Source organism: Talpa europaea, assembly GCF_964194135.1.
Source record: "Talpa europaea genome assembly, chromosome: 3".
Lineage (NCBI taxonomy): Eukaryota > Metazoa > Chordata > Mammalia > Eulipotyphla > Talpidae > Talpa > Talpa europaea.
Window position 1 is genome coordinate 25,306,707 of NC_140069.1, and position 21,950 is coordinate 25,328,656.

At 32.6% G+C, this 21,950-nt stretch overlaps 1 protein-coding gene across 28 annotated transcripts in view; it reads right to left on the bottom strand.

Annotated features, from left to right (window-relative positions):
- The window catches only part of RIMS2 (regulating synaptic membrane exocytosis 2), a gene marked incomplete at its 5' end in the record, with an annotated part of 441,015 nt that overhangs the window by 183,511 nt on the left and 235,554 nt on the right, over window positions 1-21,950 (bottom strand). For 27 of the 28 annotated variants that reach the window (XM_084229226.1, XM_084229247.1, XM_084229223.1 and 24 more), the window contains 4 exons: window positions 1,117-1,233; window positions 4,166-4,322; window positions 10,227-10,295; window positions 20,551-20,704. In XM_084229226.1, the coding sequence (XP_084085352.1) occupies window positions 1,117-1,233; window positions 4,166-4,322; window positions 10,227-10,295; window positions 20,551-20,704 (497 nt within the window). Of the gene's footprint in view, window positions 1-1,116; window positions 1,234-4,165; window positions 4,323-10,226; window positions 10,335-20,550; window positions 20,705-21,950 lie in introns of all 28 variants that reach the window. The other variant, XM_084229233.1, reaches the window with a different exon arrangement.

The following is a 21,950-nucleotide window of genomic DNA, read 5'->3' on the forward strand; positions in this document are numbered from 1 at the left end:
ATTATTGTACTTGATAAGTATCATTTTCTCTAAGTAGTATTTCTATAACTATCCATCAAGACACATCACTAATTAAATAATAAAAGTCAAATTAAAAAATAAATAAATTTGATGCTAACAAAGAGATTAATTTCATGAGTTCCTAATTTCTTCTTAGATCTCAGACACAAAAGCTAATTCTTGTTTGATACCATTGAAGACTAAGATATTCCCTATCTTATTCTTTGGAAAAGTGAGCTAAACCACAATGAGTTATAAGTATGAACTGAGTATAATTTTTAGATTTAGAAGAAGAATGAATTTTACAAATATTGACAGCAACTTTTCATTTCAGTTAATTTAAAAGCCTGCAAGCATTTTTCTAACATTGGTTTAGAGTACATACAAAAGGGACTCCTTAGTTCTCTTGTTTTATCATAATATTTTCTGAATAGTATATTAAGCTTTCTTTCCTAAACCTTATCTCAAACCTGTTAGTTTAGGAGGAATATCATAGCATTTTTCATTTTATATATAACCAAACCGCATATAAGAGGGTTAATCAATTTGTTTAACTTTTAAAAAGATTAGTAATAATTACTGTAAGCATTGTAGTATAATCATGTTACTTCCAGGTATGTTCACCTCTAATGGTGCAAATTCAGAGAAATGCTCCAAACACAGCAATCAACAAGCATGATTCTTTAAGACACTTAAAAGGTTTCCTGTAAGCCATGAGGAAAAACTTCTTCATGAGTCAATCTTTGTATTTGTCTTGTTGTAATACCTTTATATATATAAAGTATTTTACTGATTTTGCTAAAGAGTGCAAAAGACTTCCAAATCTATTGTCTCATGAATTTTATATATAATGACTGGTTATAATAAGGTAAAAACAATAAAACATCTTGTTTTATGACTATTATTCCAGCCTCACATGCAAATTCACTAACATGACTGTTATAATTTAACAAATAACCAAAATTGCAAAGGTAACATCATTTTTACTTTTTTCTTACCAAAGAAAAGATAGCTTTTAATAAATACCCAAGTTCTGGAAAAGCACATTTTAGGGTAGCACCGTCTTCCTGAAAGCAGCAATTATAATAAAGCCTAATAGTATTTAATTATATTTACCTGTCTCTGTCTGGAGAATAATGGTCATCCACGACACGATGTCTATCCATTCGGCTAATTGTATTATAATGTCCAGTAGTGGAGCGTGTCCCCCGAAGTCCCTGTTCCACATTCCGGCTGAAATAACAAGATCCATTAAATATCTTAATAAATCATAATCATATGCTACACTAAGAAATCAGGTTTATTAATAAAGATAGTAGAAAAACAAAAATCACAGTAATGTCAAGACTGACAAACGTGAAACTCTGGTTAACGGTATACATTTTTACTGGAGATTGACAGTGAAGTTAGAAGATTGCTGCTATGACAGAGATATATTATATTAAAAAGCTAGCATCAATGGGATCAGCAATAAGGATTATCAAAACTAGTATAGAATGTCACCCAGGTCTCTAGTAGTGATATTTCAACGACAAATGAAATACAGAGGAGGGACAGATTTGTGCAAAGGACATGATTTCAGCATGTTGCTTATAGACAGACTATTGATAGATTTTGTTTTAGGAATAATGATTGCAATTTGTTTTTCAAAATCTAAATTGAAGTTTTTATAATTGATCAAGGATGATTTATTCTAAGCCACCATGCTTAACCTGGATTGTCTACTTAGTTCTTTTTCATGATAGAATAAACTATTTAACATCTTTCTTTAAAATTGAGGTGACACCAGTTTACAATTCTGTATATTATTCAGAGCTATAGGATTACTCCTCTATAAATAAGTTCCTTTTAGTTTAACTTTCCTATTACGTGCAGCTGAATCTAATATAAACCCTATGCCAGTTGTCTATTGGCATGGACAGATATTCCTTCTTATGTAAAACTCAAGTATTCCTCTTTTTTTTTAAATGAGGAATGACTTAATTTATTCATTACAAATTCAAAATCTAATTTTCAGACTGAATTCAGATTAAAAATCTTATTATATTGATAGGTCTATTATATTTAACTGAGTATTTCTCAAATGAATTTTAATGTTGGTCCTACTTACAAACTTAGTTAATTAAAATGCATTCAAAGATTTCAAACTATGTTTCTAAATTTAATGTATTTGATTTTCTTTTTAATTGCCTCAATTGTCTAAATTATATGAAAGTTCTAAGTGCTAAATGTTCATACCATATATAAAATTAAGATTACATTTAATTAGGTTTAATGAGAATTCTAAGTCTAAAACCAACTTGGTTATTCACTTAAAATAGGATTGATAAGGCTATCATTTAAAAATAGGAGTCGTCGCTACATGCAAAAGAATGAAGCTTGACCACTACCTCACACCATACACAAAAATCAACTCAAAATGGATTAAAGAACTAGACATAAGACCTGAAACCATAAAATATATAGAAGGAAATATAGGCGAAACACTACGTGATCTGCACATCAAAGACATCTTTACAGACACATCACCCAAAGCAGTGATAGTGAAGGCAAAGATAAACAGCTGGGACTATATCAAATTAAAGAGCTTCTGCACAGCAAAAGAGACAATAACAAAAACAAAGAGAATCCCCACCAACTGGGAGAACATTTTTGCACCCAACACTAATGATAAAGGACTGATCACAAAAATCTGCAAAGAGCTGATGAGACTCAACAACAACAAAGAAAATAATCCAGTCAAAAAATGGGCAGAAGAGCTAAAAAGAAACTTCTCTGAAAAGGAAATGCAAATGGCCAACAGGCATATGAAAAAATGTTCAACATCACTTGCCATCAGGGAAATGCAAATCAAAACTACCATGAGATACCATCTTACACCAGTGAGAATGGCACATATTAAAAAAACTAGCAACAACAAATGCTGGCGAGGGTGTGGAGAAAAAGGAACTCTTCTGCACTGTTGGTGGGAGTGCAAACTGGTCCAACCACTATGGAGAGCTGTGTGGAGATTTCTGGACCTACTAAACATAGAGCTTCCATATGATCCAGCAATTCCACTCCTAGGTATTTACCCAAAGGACACAGAAACATCCATTCCAAAGAGCACCTGCACCCCTATGTTTATAGCAGCACTGTTTACAATAGCTAAGCTTTGGAAACAGCCCAAATGCCCAAAAATAGATGACTGGATCAAGAAGATGTGGTACATATATACCATGGAATATTACTCAGCATTCAAAAAAGATAAACACATGCAATTTGCAGCAACATGGATGGCACTGGAAGGGATCATGCTCAGTGAAATAAGCCAGAAAGAAAAAGAAAAATACCAGATGGTCTCACTCATAGCAGGAATCTAGAAAACTTAAATAAGGGACCAGGAAAATGAATAACTATAAGAAAGTGAAAATCAAAATCAACAAAAAACTATGAACCAGAGACACTTTTAGGGGGTCGGGGGCGGGAGGGGAGGGATTGGGGTCAGAATGGGGGGGCTGCAATTGTATGGGGAATATAACAATAAAATTTATAAAAAAATAAAATAAAATAAAAATAGGAGTCGTAAGGCTATTATTATGAGTCCAAATTTCCTTTATCATTTTAAGTATATAAAATGTGAATTACACAGATATTTATTATTAGCAAACATATTATTAGCATGGATCTTACTTCATTAAACCTGCTTGTATTTAACTGGATTTAAATAGGCAGTTTTCCACTCAGTGTAAGATATAAAGCTGCATGTTTTCTGAGCCATTTTTCCCACTGTTTGACTATTCCTATGTATTTTTCACATGATTATTCCTAATTTTAAAGCTCTATCAGATGTTTTTCTTCCTATTTATTTAGTTATCAGTTTCTACATCACTCATGAATATAGCTGGCTCTAGCTAGATCTTCTCAATATATGATTGAAAGCTGGATCTTCTTTATGATTTTGAAACTTTATAATAAAATAATACTTATATCATCCAAAGTTACAAAGTGGACCATATTTCATATTAGTCTCATTACACGGGTTATTAAATAGCATCTTTGTTTTTAAGTAACATTTTTCCATAAGAATTTCTTATATTTTGAGATTATTCATGATACTTTATAATAAATAGTCTTATGGTACCACAATAGAAATAAAATGTGTAAAATGTATATGCTTTCTTACCTTTGTGGAGGAGGGACACTGGGTGACCATGATCTAGTCCTTCCTATTACATCCACTCGGTGAGGAGACCCTGATGGTGAACAATGATTTGATGACATTACTTGTTCTGGCACTGATAATGTTGAACTTTGAAGATCTCGACCATTATGTCGATAATCTAAAGGTGGAAAAATTAATATTATAATGGCCTACGCGCTTTTTAAAATTCTTCACTGAGAAACATAGTGTTGATGAAATTGAAAGGGTTTGGGTATATTAAATATAAACCATAATGAAGAGAGCATAATATTATGGTAACAAGGACTAACAAGAACAGTAAATATTAGGAGACCTTGGATAGGGGCAGTGAAAGAAAGATTAAGGTAAGAGCTGTGAAGCTGGACATAAGCCGCCCAGGGGAGTAAAGCAACTGGGAGAGAGCCAATCACAAAGAGGATGATGAGATTTTTAGAGTAGAGAAAAACAGGTGAGGTAAAAGGGATGTGGGTGAGGTACCAATAGTGTCCACTACAACTATCAAATATAGCAATTGTATACAACATATACTAACATAGCTGAATGAAGTATGCCAGAGAAATACAGACCCATATAGATGTTGATTAGTCACATGCTCTTCTTCTTGGCTCACTTTGGTCACAAACTCTGTATTAGAGGTACTTACTGCAAGGGTTTTCCTGGTGTTTGTCAAAATTTTCCTTGGCACCATAACTTTGTAGACTTAGACATACTCCTTCCATACAGATTCCTTCATTTCATTTTAAAGTCCAACATTTTAATAGTTTTTATTGCTTAAAATGTAATATGACTTCTTATTTATTCTTGTATTTTTATTTTTAGTATTGATTACAAATCTGCATGGTTTTTGAACAGTCTTATCTAGGCCTGTTTTCCCAGAAGCCCTATTGGTTTTGGTCCATGAACTTGCAGATCACAAGGTTTTTTTCAGGAATACATATGTTATATAATAGAAACATCTGCAATGAAAGATATTATCTCCCTTGACATTTGATGAAACTGAGACAAAGAAATTGACACTAAGTGTCAAACAATAGGGTTAGGATTTAAAACAAGTTCTATCTGACTCCATTACTTTTTTTTTTTTTAAGACTTATTTATATATGCATACAAGAGCTGGGTTACAGGCCAGAGATGCAGGGGTTGAGAGGATTTACCAGAGACAGACTGGGGAACAGAACAGATCTACTGAAATACACTGCTAAGGGGAGTAGTGGGCGAGACAGGAGAGGTCTGCTGTGCCATGTGGGTTACTCTCTGGACGACTGGGGATCGAACTCGTGCTGCAGAGGCTTCAGATTGCTTCATAGTGCGGTGCTTAACCCCTTGTGCCACCAGGAAGGCCCAGACTCCATTACTCTTATGGTATTATAATACTAGATTCTGCTCTCATGATTTAAGTAATAATCCAGGAAGATGAAGCTGAGAGCAGAACAGACGTTAAACTAAATGTTAAAGATGTTGCAGCATCTTTAACTAATTACTCTTATAAAACTAATTACTAATTACTCTTATAAAAACTAAGACTAGCATTGTCCTACAGAACTCTCTAAGAGGGGGGGAAATGACATCTACTAGCGTTCGCCATTATGGCAGCCATCTGAGCACTAGAAATCTGGTGAGTGTTAATGAGGAACTGCTTTTTTAGTGCATTCATTTTAAACTGATTAGATTGAAATAGCCATACATAGTTTGCCTTGGTAACTGATACTACATTGCCTTGGTAACTGACACTACATGTCTACTGATACTACATCAAATCAACACGTTTATTCATTCAACAAATAATTATGAAAGTATGTGTTTACTATGTACAGGTAAGTGTAGAGAGAGAAAAAGTCCAAGGATGATGTCTGGGGGTAATCTAATATGAATCAATAACATTTTGTGACTAGACACAGAAGCAAATGTAAGGAAGAAATAAAAGAGTCTTTACTTTTGATTACCCCTTCAGGAAGTTAAGAGTATATTATGAAGAGTGGGAAGTTTAGCAAGGTTTACAAGATGGAGAAGAATGTTTTCAGGCAATATTGCAAACAGTTATATATGTGGGATAGAATCCTCCTGAGAAAAGCATGAGGACTATTAATAAAAGTTTGAGTTATTTATAAAAAGACAATCACTAAAATCCAAAGAAAGGGGGTATAGAGAGAAAACAGACTTAACTACTGAGTTTAAGGAGACTTGAGAAAACAGGAAAGCGTTATTACAGAAAGAAACTCAGATAATGCAATCATGTGGAAAAATAATGTAAATCATGTAAAAAATAAAGTAGAGTTTTAAGAAATTATTCATGATCAATAATGTGCTACTTGTATATATCAAATATGATTTTAAAAAATGAGCACCAGGGAAGATAAATGACTTAGGGAATTACTTTTCTAAAGAAGACATACAAATGGCCAAAAGACACATGAAAAATGTTCACCATCACTTATCAAAATCACAATGAGATGTCACCTCACACTAGTGAGGATGACCTATATCAAAAGGACCAAAACCAGTAAATGTTGTCAAGGATGTAGAGAAAAAGAAACCTTACTATACTGTTGGTAGAAATGTAAACTGTTTCAACTTCTATGGAAAATGGTAAGGTTTCCCAAAAAACTTGAAATGGATCTGCCACATGACCCAGCAATTATACATACACACACACATTTATATACAGTGTGTATATATATAAAAACACACATAACGGAATACTACTCAGCAATCAAAACAGATAAACTCATGTCATTAGTAACAAGATGGATGGAATTGGAAGAAGCAATACTAAGTGAAATACTAAGTCAGAAGGAGACAGCTAAATACCAGATGGTGTTACTAATAAGTGAAATACACAGAAATCAAATCAAGAACTAGAGGAAGATAAACTTAAAAGCAAGTCCTTGAAAACTGACTAAAGAACTGATGTATCCAAGGAGGTAGGGAATGGGGTAGAAACCAAATGGAAGGAAGCCCAATGGACTACGGTGGTAGACTACAGGTGATGTGATGGTGGGTACTCTACAGTGGTGACACCTGTTGGAGAGAACCCAAATGTTACCACAATTGAAAAATAAACTGATTAATAAAAAAGATCATAGGTATCTTTTAAGAGTTAATTATTAAAATAGCTCTCTAAGAGACAGTTAAATTCTTACCTTCCCAGTGGAAAATAAATTACTTACATTTGTATATTGTTTCACTAAGAGTGTAAAGTAATACTGAAATTGTATGTGGCTGTGATTTTATTATATATAATATAGTACAATATTATATATATCATATTTATGTATATACACAGATATTTAGGTTGTGGGATGAATCAACTTGTTCAAAATATAGTTAGCTTATAACCACTCCCATCCCATTACTCAGTAGACTATGAGGAGAAGCAAAAATCCATGCCCAGAAATGCTTCCTGAGAAATTTAAATTTCAATATTAAAGTTTCAATTTACTTTGAAGAATAAAGTGATTTTATCATGCAAAAGTCAAAATTATCTCTGATTTGAGTTAATCAGAATAAACAAAATAAAAAGTACATGGAAAATACTACTCTGGCATAGGTAATTTTCAAGTCATCTGCCTTGTAAACTTGGGAAAATTGTAAACTAGAGAAAAGATTGACAGTTCAGGTTTAAAAAAGGTCATGAATGGTTGTTAGCGAACTCTAAATATGACTGATAAGTCATTTGCAATTAGAAAAAAATACCAGTATATTGGGCAACAAAGCATTAACAGATTTGCTGTTATATTGACATATACTATGTATTGAAAATGCTAGTTAAGGCGGGGGAGGGTGTTGTATATATGTGTGTGTATATATATATATACATATACGTATGTGTGTGTGTGTGTTTGCCATTCAAATTTGAAATGCCTTAGTAACAATTGTGTAGACAATACAGGACTACTTGCTTGATTTTGTAGTCAAATTATTTTACAAACTATGATAGAAGCAATTATTCTCTATGGAAACTAGTCTTGATGATACAGCTTTAAAACAGAAAGATAAAGTGAAACGAAACATAAGAATAATATTTTTTAACTGAATTAAAATATGTTTAAATCTTAAGTTATCATGATGCTCAAATAATTAGTATATCATTTACTAACATTATGGGCCTATGAAAAGATAACATTTCAGAAAGTACAATACCATATCCTGATTTTGAATATTCATAAAAAGAATATGGAGATGACTTCAAATTTCAAATCATTACAAAATCCAAGTAGAATTTACTGCATTATTAAAGTTATGATGAAAATAACTGATGCAATCACTGGATTTCAAAATTGCAAAATACACGATGCTACACAGCCTTCTTTTCTCTTCAATGGACTGTTTAATGATTCACTACATGGTCTTTACATAAATAAAAAACGTTGAGATAAAACATGATTTTCATGATGTTGAAAAATAATGAGCACAGGTTAAACACTAAATTACACAGGTTCTCTGTGCACTATTCTGAAATAATGACAAAAACATTCAAGAGTATTAACCCAAACAATGATCCCAATAGTTTTTTTTTTTCAAGAGATATAATTCATGTAACAGAATAGAAACATAATAAAATGATTGTGTTAATTGAATATTTTTGCCATCCTGAAAAGAGATAATAAAAGAAATGAGATGTGCCAAAAATGCTATGAAGGTGACTTGATGTGGCCAGATATTTATAAAAGAGGAGAAACAGAATAGTCCTTTAACAGAGGAACAGAACAAAAGAAAAAGAAAAGAGAGAAAAAATTAGGATGAGAGCCAAGCAAGAGATCATGGAAAATGGGTTTTAAAAACACATTATTGAGGTTTCTAAAAGGTAGAAAATAATTTGTAGTCTTAGTAAATTAGTATATTGCTTATCCTTAGTGCAAAAAATGAAGGATAAATGGTAGTCATTAAGTTTTTAAAAAGTAGTAAGTGGGCCTCCCCGGTGGCACAGTGGTTGAGCACTAGGTTGCGAAGCTGCCTGCGGCCTCTGCGGCGCTGGTTCGATCCCCGGCTGCTCCCTGGCCACCAGAGGAGGGTCCCACATGGCGCCCAGACCTCTCCTGCCGCCCGCTGCTCCCCTCAGCAGTGTGCTTCGGTCCTTCTGCCTGCTCTGCTCCCCGCTCTGGCTCTGGTGAATTCTCTCACCCTCCCATGCTTCTGACTGTACCCAGTGCATGTATAAACAAAACAAACTAGCAAATAAAATAAATAAATAAATAAAACATGCCTCTATAAAAAAAGCATAAAAAAAAATGTTTTAAAAAGTAGTAAGTACACTGATAGCATAATTGACCCATACTCACAAAAACTGTTATTAGTCATTGATGAACAGCAGCATGTCTTAATACAATAGAAGAGTTTGTTGAGGATAAAATGACTCATAATTATGAAATCTGTTGGGTGACTAAACTTCAAGAAGAGAATCAAATATTTTTATAATATCAATGGTATAATGAGTATATACAAACTTTTTTCAGATTTTATCAAAAATAACTACTTATCTAAAATGATAAATCATTAGATAAATTTCTAACTGTAAATGAGCAATTTTTAAACTATAATAACATAATTTCAAAATGTAGCTATATATGACTGTTTATATAAAAACAATGAAAAAATTACCATAAAAGCTCATTCAAATATTTGACATATTTGGGTATGCTGGCGATGTCAAAAAGATTTCTCTTTTTTTCTTGCACTGTTTATGTAGAATAAAGAAGTTTCACTTATACAATAATTCCTCAAATTTAGTGAAATTCTTATTATTTAGTAGTTCAAAAAATAGAAAATTTATTTGGATTCAATTATCAAACATATTTCAGTAAGAATTTTCACTATAACAATTGGCACAGGTGCTCCAGCCACTAAAATTACTTAGGAATTTTAAATTATCATAAAATTATTTTTGGAGATAAATAGCCAAGTTCTTTCACTCTCTCCTTCCCTTTCTCCTTTCTCATATGCATGATTAATAATTAGTGATGAATTACTTATTAATATAAGTAATATAATTATTAATATAAAATATGAAACTCTTCCTTATTAATATAAAATATGAAACTCTTACCTGATACTACACCAATTCCATCATCACAGTCATAGTCAGAGACTTCACTATCACTTATTCTCTTTGACCCTATAAGGCAAACAACAGCAAAGATTAAAATTGCTGATTCTTTAAAGGGGAAAAATTCCTACCAACCTGCAAAACAAATGAAAGGGTTTTGAACAGAACAACTGAGAATAAAAAATAGAGAAAATATTCATTATGAGTTCACCAACTGCAGCATGTCTTAATACAACAGTTTATATTATTATTGTGCACATTTTGAATATGAAGATATGAATGATGAGGAGTTAGCTATTTACACAAGATTTACTCTTGAAATGTATGATAAAGTTCTACATGGTTTAAAGCTTGAAATATTAAATAATATATGTTATTTGATGCTGGTTTTTAAAAGCATATTATTTACAATGAGTCTGTATATGATTGGGGGGGTACAAGGTCACACCTCTTCACATGTATGTTACAAAGTGAGACAAAAAACTAAGTAAAATATAGCTAAGTCAATTTTAAAAGTTTTTAGAAAAAGCCACTTACATCTAGGTAAATTTCAAAATATAGTATGTGATTTTCAAAAGCACTCATGTGTCTTTTTTCCTATAGATGACCAGTAAATTAAATATACACAATTCTTTTCATATGCTTGTTGAAATATAATTAAAGACATTTAAAATATCCGTCTTTTGTTACTAGTGTAGCACTTCTCTTGCTTTGAGGAAAAAATGAGAAATAAATCATTCATAAAACTGCCTAAAACATCTAAATTGCGCTTTGTGTTAGGTTTTCAAAGAAACAGTTTTAGACAGAGAATAATTATTATAATTCAAGAGCTTTAGGTTTGTAACTCCCTTAAAAAAGTCTGTAACAAAAATTTGAAATGTCTATCATACTAGTAACATTCAATAAAATTAAGCAGACCTTTGATGACTGAAACAGATTATGTAGTCACATTTAATGTTGAAATTTATCCATATATAATCATGTTATAATTTATATTTTAATATCTTTTTCCCCACACACATCTCGGGAGTAGGTACACCCAACCTATTACTATCCTTTATTAAATCATTTTTCCTTTCCTTGGTATCAGAAAACATTTAATGGTAGAGACAGTTGCTATTTCCAAGAATGATTTGTTTTGTTTTTTTCTGTCTACTTACACAACATATATTTTGTTAAATAGATTAAACTTGAGGGCCTCCCTGGTGGCACAGTGGTTGAGCGCTGGGTTTCAAAGCTGCCCGCAGCCTCTGCAGCACCGGTTCGATCCCCGGCTGCTCCCCAGCCACCGGAGGAGGGTCCCACATGGCGCGCAGACCTCTCCTGCAGCACGCTGCTCCCCTCAGCAGTGTACTTCGGTCCTTCTGCCTGCTCTGCTCCCCGCTCTGGTGAATTCTCTCACCCTCCCGCGCTTCTGACTGTACCCCAGTGCTTATATAAATAAATAAATAATTCTTTAAAAAATAGATTAAACTTGATTATCAGAAAATAAGTGCTTTCCTAAAAGGATTATAAAACACTGAGAGCTCTTGTTGCATTAGGTGTCTCAATAGCAATAGTAGAAGGGATTCCTTCCAGTATTTGCAACTTCCTCTAACACCCTTTACATTTTTTTTTTTCCACTTTAATCTCTACCCCTTTTGGGATAGGGAGTCTTTATTGCCAGGGACAGAGGTTCTCATTTTTCCCATTTTAATGACAAGGTAGAAGATACCTGTTTTAATCATGTTGTCCCACAGAATGAACTCACTACCATCTTCTTTCCAAGTTCTTATCTCATAAATCTTTAGACCCAATCAACCCTAAGGTTCTTATAGCCCCAAATGATATATATGGAAACTACAACTATCTGATAACCTCCCAACAGATCGGGCACAAAAGAATGTATTACAGTAGGACATAACTTTTTTATTTTTTTCTTTCATTTTTGTTTTTTATTGAGGTAACACTGGTTTACAACATTGATTATGATTTAGAGGTACAGGACTACCCTCTTCACCATATATTACCATACCACACCCACCACAAAGTCTCCCACAGTCCTCCACCTAAATGGAATTGGTTAAAAAAAAAAAAAAAACATTGTTTAAAAATGAACAATAATGTAAAATATATATAATTTTTTTTTAATTTAAAAAAATAAATGGAATTAGGAGTCAGGAGGGATAACACAGACTGGCTGTTGAGGAGAGATTTAAGTGTTGTTACTTAGCTTGTGACAAGGTTACACTTTGCAAATACCCAAGGACAGGATAATGATTAGTTGAATGTGCCAGGTACACTACAAGGTAAAAAGGTTACATGCTTTTGGTATTGCCAAGGATCAGATCTGCTTGTAGTATTAAATAAGAATGACACAAGCAAACAATAAAGTTCACCTTATTAGGCTTGTGAGAGTGTGTGTGTGTGTGTGTGTGTGTGTGTGTGTGTGTGTGTGTGTGTGGGATTGGCAGGTGGGGGGGAGGGGTTGGGAGGTAGAGGTGAGTGTTAGTAGTGGTATAGGACTATATGTTTTGTCAACATTGCTTCATTCAAAATCTTGATGACTTTCTTGATGAAAGTCTTAATTTATTTGGTATTAATCTTATAGTGTTAAATATATTGCAATTATGTTCCATTTGTATTTTGTCTTTTCACATTCTAAAGAATTCAAGCTCTTAAGTTTAATGTCATTGAATGCATCAATCTGCTGTTTTTAAAAATAGCATTTTCAGTATCTTGTTTAGGAAATCTTTCTTGAGCTTATGAGCACAAAGATAATTCTATTAAATACAGTTTCTTCTGAAACTTAAAAAAATTAAACTTTTAGCATTTCCATCCTTATCTGTCTTAAATTAAGTTTGGGTATGGTATGAGACATGGATGTAACTTTGCTCTTTCCACATAGAACACACATATCTCAGCACTGTTCATTTAATATTTCCATCTTTCCCCAAAGATCTGCAATGTCACCTCTGTCATAGATAAATATATCCTATCTACTAGCATCTATATGATGCTCTATTATTTTCTCCTTATATAGGCTGTCTATCCACAAACCAATAGAGCTCACTGCCTTTGTTATTATTATAATACTGAAAAGCAAATCCATCATATTTTGGATGTTATCCCTCTGATCCTCCATAAATATTTCAGATTCAGGTTATCAAATTGCACAAAAACAGTCTATTGGGATTTTTATTTGAACTGCATTGAATCAATACAGTCAAGGAGAACTGGTATGTATAATAGCAATGTTGTACTAGGAATGGACATATCAATTTCTCCATTCAAATTTCTATGAAAATTTTAACTTTTTCATTCACATTTTCCACATTTGTTGAACTCAATTCTTTGCTTTCTACAATATACAGAAATAAAATGTTATTATAAAATAATGTTAACAAACCTTGTTAAGATCAAGCTTTTTTTCCCCCCCTATTAAATACATTGTGGTTTACCTTGGATTTTTCTACACAGGCTTATCTTTCTTTCTAATCCTAAAGTCACTTTTCTTTCTTTTTCTTGTCTTTCTATGCTAGGAACAATATTGCAAAAAGCAGAGAAATTTTATATTCCTTTAAAGACTAATTATGAACAGAATTTTTCCAACATTTCCCAATTATAAATGAAGTTTATCTGCTGATGTTACATTATATTAGATTGAGGAAGATCTCTTCAAATTCAGTTACATTTCATGAAATACTTTTGCATTTTTATTTACAAGTTACACTGACCTGTTATGTTTCCTTCCTTATACTAAACCTTTGGTTTAGGGTCAATATCATACTGCCCAATAAAAACTGACCATCAGTCCTTTTTTATTCTCTGGGAGAATCTGTGTAGAGTTGTAAAACAATCTGTTCTTTGAAATTTTGATGACCCTATCTATAAAACTATCATGATCTAGTGCTTCTTTTGCGGGAATATTTTAAATTACTATTCCATTTTTCAGCAGATGTAGAATGATATTGATTCAAGGTTTAGTTACATTTTTATAGTAATTTGTTCACTTTGTCTAAGTTTTGAAGTGTTTTCTACAATGATGATAATTTTATCTTATCAATTTATTTTCTGATGTTTATTATATTTCTATTTGATTCTTGTGCCTTCTTTTTTATTCTGTTTATAAATACCATTAAAATCTATTTGGCGAGGGCCTCCCCGGTGGCGCAGCGGTTGAGCGCTGGGTTGCGAAACTGCGCACGGCCTCTGCGGCGCCGGTTCGATCCCCGGCTGCTCCCCGGCCACCAGAGGAGGGTCCCACATGGCGCGCAGACCTCTCCTGCCGCCCGCTGCTCCCCTCAGCAGTGTACTTCGGTCCTTCTGCCTGCTCTGCTCCCCGCTCTGGCTCTGGTGAATTCTCTCACCCTCCCGCGCTTCTGACTGTACCCAGTGCATGTATAAACAAAACAAACAAACCAGCAAACAAATAAATAAAGCATGCCTCTATTAAAAAAAAAAAAAAAAAAAAAAAAAAAAATAAAGTTAAAATCTATTTGGCGATTCATTTCAAAGGATTAACTTTTGGGCCACATAATTCTATAGAAATCTATTATTGATTTCTGGTCTTATTTTATGATTTCTTTCCTTCTACTTTCCTTCCTCTTACCATCTGCAGATCTTTAGGGTTCTCATTCTCCCCTACCCAGTAGTCTGTTGTGTGAGTAGTCACTTCGGTTTCTCCAAACTCTCAGTTCTATCTCCTAAACTAAGGGAGTCCATTGGCTGTATCTGAATTCTCTCCCTCTGTGTTATGGGCAGTAAATACTCTTAAATTGGTAGCAAGGATAAATTCAGGGCTCAACTCATTTTTCTTCTCATAGTAATTATAGTCCTCAGTTGCCTGATATTCACTGTATTCAATTGTCTCATACATTTGTCCATTTTTGTTGAGTTGGAAAGGTAAGCCAAGTCCCTTTTATTCCATCTTGGTTATTAGCCTTCCTCAGTACATATGAAGCTTTACTGGGCCAGTTCTGAGGTTATTAGCAATTACTTTCTAATCTTACTCAAGATGATAATTATGTAAAATATATAGTTGACTAAATTGAAAATATTTTAAAATATTCTCCAATTTCAATTGTTAAAATTAAGTGATGTTGCAGCAAACTATGAAAAAATTTAGCATCAGTTGAAAGTATATTGTATGAATGTATTCTTATTACATTTTAAAATAAATATACTTATTTTAAGAAGACAAAAAAACATTGGGATAAATTAAAACTAAATCCATTCCGTTTTCTTTGGAAGGTATGAAAAATTGCTTTTTAAGATGGAAGCTACAGCAAATATTATAATTTTAATTATGCTTTGAGTTAACAAGGCAAATATTGTAATTTTAATTATGCTTTGATTCAACAAGTTTAGAATTTTTAATAGTACCCTTCCATAAGTCAAAAATATTGCAATAGGGCTTCCCAGGTGGTGCAGCAGGTTGAGCGCTGCGCTGTGAAGCTGTCCCCAGCCTTTGCAGCGCAGGTTCAATTCCTAGCCGGCCAGGGAGAAACCCACATGGTGCCGCAGACCTCTCCTGCCTTGCCCACTGCTCCTCTCAGCAGTGTCTTAGGTCCATCTGCCTGTTCTGCTCCCCGCTCTGTCTGGTGAATTTTCTCATCCTCCTGCGCCTCTGACTGTACCCCAGTTCTTGTATAAATAAATAAACAAATAAATAAAAAAGGAAAGGAAAACAGCGATTTAAAAAAATATTGCAATAGTATCTAAGCAAATGCAAATTTTCTTAAATAGTGGGCACAATATAATAAAAACACTTCATTGAATAAATAGTACCATACAAAAGAAGATGATACTACACACACTGATATAAAAAAAAATCACTAGATTTCAACAAAAGATTTTTAATAACCAAATAATAAAGATGTAAACTTGGAGATACTGGAAATGTTCTACAGGCAGAAAAGGGAATCTATCGAACATTTTTTAGGAGTTTAATACAGGCACAGTATTCAAAACACAAAAGAACAAAACCAGTAAAACTGTGCATATTAATACATGCATTAATCATTGCACATACTAAAATTTACCTGAATTGTATGAACATTAAGGCTTTATTTGGCGAAAAAATTGTACAAATGATGTCAAAAACATATTTTAAAATCTTTACGTATTATAGGGGTAATGAAATCTAATTTCTGTCTTACAGTATAGAGTGTAGTTTAACATTTATTTTTAGGTGAAAAAAAGACCATACTAATTCAAAATAAAATAAGAAAGGAAGACACAACATGTATGATTTAGTAAAAAATTCAAATTATAAATTACATTAGTAAAAACTTTATTATGTGAAATAATTACAGGCCAACAGAAGCACAAAATAGGAAGAGAAAGGATATAAAATAAAAATTAGTAACAGATCTGCTGTACATAACAACAGTTATCAATTCTATTTTATATGGTCATATAGCATAACGTGAAATGTATGAGATAACTATTAGAGCAATTTATAATGAAGAAGCAAATAAAATCAAAGGTATCTTAAAAATCATTAATTTTATAATGACTGATTTGGACAAAGTGTATTTTAAAATCAATTTCTTTTTGGAAGAAAAAAACTGAGAATTTATAGGGAATGAGTTATTTTTATATTCTCATTTGATAAATATATATAGAGTATACTATCACAAGTAAGTTAGCGGACTACAAATTAGTTAAGACCTTTCAACGTGAATAATTTACAAAGATTTAAAAAGCAGAGTAATATTAATAAGGTGTTTTCACATTGGAACAGGAGTAAATTATTGTTTGAATATACATTAGAATTTTTTAAAAAATGTATAAACTACACTGCTGTAAAAACACCAGAGTAGTGAAAGATGTCATGTAAATAATTGTTCTGACTCATCTAAGTTCTTAGCTAGAAGATAATAAATAACAGGAAAATAAAATAATACTTTCACAGGTTATTAATTATAGAACTGTTTAATTCAAAGATTTAAAGTTTGAAAGTCACGATCTGAACTTTTTCTAACAAATAAAGGAATAGTATATGTGGCATAATTAATCTCTCTCACTAGTAATCTACAGAAATGGAGGAATTTATTTGGAGGAACAAAAAAGAATTTTCCTGGCTACTCTGTAGGAATGTTATAAGGACAGAAGAATAAAATTATTGAAGTTAGGGGAAAATAAGAGTTAAATAATTTTATAAGAATGGTAACATTTTATGAAGGATGTATTTTCATAAACATAAAATAAATCAGCTAAAGAGACCATACTGAAATTAAAATATAATAGGAACTAATGATCCTATTGCAAGTTATCTACTTTATTTTTATATATCTACTTTATTTTTAAAACAATGTACTTATTTGGGTCCAAGCTATGATGTCAAAAATCACTGAAAGGAATTTTGATGAACAAAGTAGGGAATAAATTACGTATTGTGACAGTTACCATTGTCATAGATATATTGTGACTTTGGAGACTACTATGTTCATTGAAGAATAAAAGATAATCTAAATGCAAGCAGATAGACAAATAGAGGAACATATATTGAAAATAAACATTGATGATGCTTCAAAATGACAAAAACTCATTGTATCACAAAAAAAACCTCTGAGTAATAACAATGAACTGTATCATCCAAAAAAAATAAGAAAATAAAAATGACAACAGAAATAAAGTAACAATTTTTCTTTACAAAAAAAGAAGCTGAAATCAATATAAAAGAACAATTTGCAAAATCAATTGAACATACATAAATAATTGATACTACAAAATGGTCACATGAAGAGATTGATCAAGATATGCATTATAGGAAATTATAGGGAAAAAAGTCTAATAGAGTTTATACAACTAATAAATAAAAATGTTACTTAGATTCAATTACTACAGTGTATATAATTTTAAATTGTATATCAATGAATTGTTATATAAGTTTTGCTTAAGTAAAAACACTGAACATATTGTAATCCAAGTAAATATCTATGTTGAAACAGTATCTTAACATGCTGAACTAATTAACATTTTTAGTAGTCTTAAAATTCTCTGTAGACAATCTCCTTGTATCACATTAAATGCTTCTAATTAAAATATATAGGATGGTGATATTCATATTCACTTTGATTTACTCATATGCAAAATTTATGCTAATATATGCAAAATCTTAAAATTTAGAATGGATGTATATTTAGTAAAGGAAATATTTTTATTGTGTTCTTCCTTCTTTATGTCATTCTGCTGTTCATGCTCTTTAATGGCTACACAGAATCACGAAAATTCATTCCTGTGAACAATGTTTCCACCTATAACAGTGTCCTCAGAAAAAGCGAATACATGCCCCATATTGATCTCATAATATGTATAACACCTTTCTTTTTTCAAAAGCAAGTATAATTCTATGCTTTTTTTATAGGTGGAAGATCTAGACATTAAAGGTTAATCAACTTAAGTTTACTATGCTTTTTACGATTTCAAAGGTATTATTTGAAGTTTTTCTATAAAGTACACTGCTGTTAGGTAGACACCCAAATGGTTTTCTCAAAGTAATTTATATTGCTGATCTATTTAAAAGTCAGAGGTAGTCTCATGCATTCTTACTATTTATCACTATTTGTGTAATAAATATGTCCTTCAGAAAAGGATCTGATGTTGAATCCAGCAGTGCAGATTTTCACTGCCAGAATTTCAAATAAGACATTTTAATGAGTTTGGGAGATTAACTCAAAGGGTTACACAATTTCTTAAAATTATAAGAATGGCACTGCTATAATAACTATATAATAAAAGACAGTAAACTTTCTGAAATGTAGCTCTTTCTGTGGTTATTATAAAGTACCTAATTCTTTAAAATGAAATAAAAAAGTAGATATATGTATTCTGTCATATAGTTCCTTTGTTAAAATTAAATTTTATGTTCCCTATTAAAAATTAGAAAATTCAGAATTTAGAAAAGGTTTTTAAATGAGAAAAAAAGCTGCCAAAAATTTTTGAGCTATTAATTAAAATGTAAATTTTTATTGCAGTACTTTTAATAATATTGAAAATACATGCTAGATAAACTGATTTGAAGATATCTACTTTATTTTTAAAACAATGTACTTATTTGGGTCCAAGCTATGATGTCAAAAATCACTGAAAGGAATTTTGATGAACAAAGTAGGGAATAAATTACGTATTGTGACAGTTACCATTGTCATAGATATATTGTGACTTTGGAGACTCCTATGTTCATCGAAGAATAAAAGATAATCTAAATGCAAGCAGATAGACAAATAGAGGAAAGCCATTTCTTCCCTGATTCATTCCACTGCAGTTTGCAAGTTTCCCTAATATTTAATTCATTTAACTTTCTCCAATTCCAAAATACATGAAGCTTCATTTATAAGCAAGGTAGGCATTTGTACATATGGTATAATGAAGGGTACCCCCTACCCTCAAAGCACAATTCTTTTTCAGGTGCAGCACATCAAAGAGAGGTACTAAATCACATTCAGATATTACTATTTGCAGATTGGCAAGTGTGATTTTATTAGCCAGGTAAGACATCACAGAGGAGGTATAGTGGAATTTCAGGTTAGAGTCACTAGTTGGAATTGCTGTAATAGTCAGGCATCCATATACACACTAGTGATTTAAAGAAAAACTAAGCATAAGGGCTTCAGCTAAGGATAATTAGTAGCAAAGATAAGTAGTAGCAAAAGTGTAGATGTTAAGTTAAAGTTAAGAAAGGTTAACTGAACTAAGAATTGAAAAGTATCTTTTGGATTTTTCAATTAAAACCATCAATAGGTACCATAACTAAAGCAATTTGAATGGAACAGTGGAGTAGAAACCATTGGATTAGTATGTGAAGATTTATTGACAGTGAGAATCAACTTGAATAACTTGTTCAAGAAAATTTAAACAAGAGCAGTAGGACAGCGAAAGAATACTGTATTTTACTGGTTCACTTTTGTTTGCTTGCAATTTCAAATGTGTATAAAGATGGAATTCCAAAGAGACAGGATTCTTGGAAAAAGAAAATTTCCTTAAGAATCAAGAAGGGGGCCTCCCTGGTGGCGCAGCGGTTGAGCGCTGGGTTGTGAAGCTGCCCGCAGCCTCTGAAGCACTGGTTCGATCCCCGGCTGCTCCCCGGCCACCAGAGGAGGGTCCCACATGGCGCGCAGACCTCTCCTGCCACCCGCTACTCCCCTCAGCAGTGTACTTATCCGTCTGCCTGTTCTGCTCCCCGCTCTGGCTCTGGTGAATTCTCTCACCCTCCCACACTTCTGACAGTACCCAGTGCTTGTATAAATAAATAAATAAACAAACAAACAAACAAACAAATAAATAAATAAATGTTTTTTTTTTTAAAAAGATAAGGTAAACTTTACTGATAACTTACTTTGCAACCTCCGTGTTGGACTCTCTCCGTGGAGCTGCCGCCGTGGCATATAAGGAGAAGGGTGGGGAAGAGGCAATGAAGAGACATCATGGGTCTGAAGTTTGTACCAATGTGGCTCATCATCTAGTAATGCTGTTTCTAATTCAATTAAAATCTACAAAGGCAAGATACAAAGGACTGTTATATATCAACAATATAGAGATTCTCTAAATGGTCTAACATATTTACATATGACAGTATTTGAATTCAGGTACATGAGAACTACTATTTATTGATAAATCATGATTTAGCTATGGAAGGTAAAGAAGTAGAATAGCTAAGTTATTTTTTCATTCTTCTAAATAATCTCTGGTTATTTTTTTAAATTACAAGTACTATACTCCAAATGTTTACACACATACATACTTGTTTACTCTTCATACTACCCTTGAGTTAATACTATTATACCCACTGGTTTAAGAGAAAGCAGAAGCACAAGTAGAATAAATAAGTTGCTCAAGGACACAGACTAGGAACTGCCAGAACTGAGAATGCAGACTTGGGCAGCTGGCATAGTCCCTCCTCTTAAAGACTCTATTACCCTACTTCCCAACTGGTATACCACTCTGATTTCTTAGCTAACATTCAGTTCAATCTTTTTATAGATTGAGGTTTCTTCCATGAAATTACCATTTAATTTACCCAGGAAAAACCAACCACACTGAAAAAGGCTGAAAGCAGGTAACTTAATAGCTGTTTTACTGCCTCTCGTATACATCTGGAAAGATTTTTCTTAAGCACAAGTGCCGTAAAGTCATTTCTTTAAAATAAAAAAAAAGATTTATTCTTATTTATTTATACATACAAGAATGGGGTGTAAGCCAGAGGTACAGGAGGTGAGAGGATTCACCAGAGACAGAGTGGGAAACAGAACAAGCAGATCTATTGAAATACACTGGTAAGGGGAACAGCAGGAGAGACACCAGAAGTCTGCTGTGCCTTGTGGGTTAGCTCCCTGGTTGGGGATCGAACTCATGCTGCAATGGCTGGTGATAGCTTGATAGTGCAGAGACTTTAACCCCTGCACCATCAAGGAGGCCCCAAGTCATTTTCTTTTTAAAAGCATTATTAGTTCCCCTTATGCACAGAATAAAATCTAAACTTCTTAATATATTATGTTAAGGGACAGGACCTGGTGTTAAGTTTAACTCTCAAGTCTCATTTCATATCACTTTCTCTTCAATTTCAATGCAGTTGTACAAGACCTCCTTCAATTTTAGGGTCCTATTATTCGCTCTGCAGGAATTTCATTCCCCTTGAATTTGCTGAATTTCACGTTTTCTGTGGTGAATTCTCTAAACCACTTCTTTTTACTCTTCACAGCAAGAATGTATTCCTACTGTATTTTCCCTGTAAGAGCA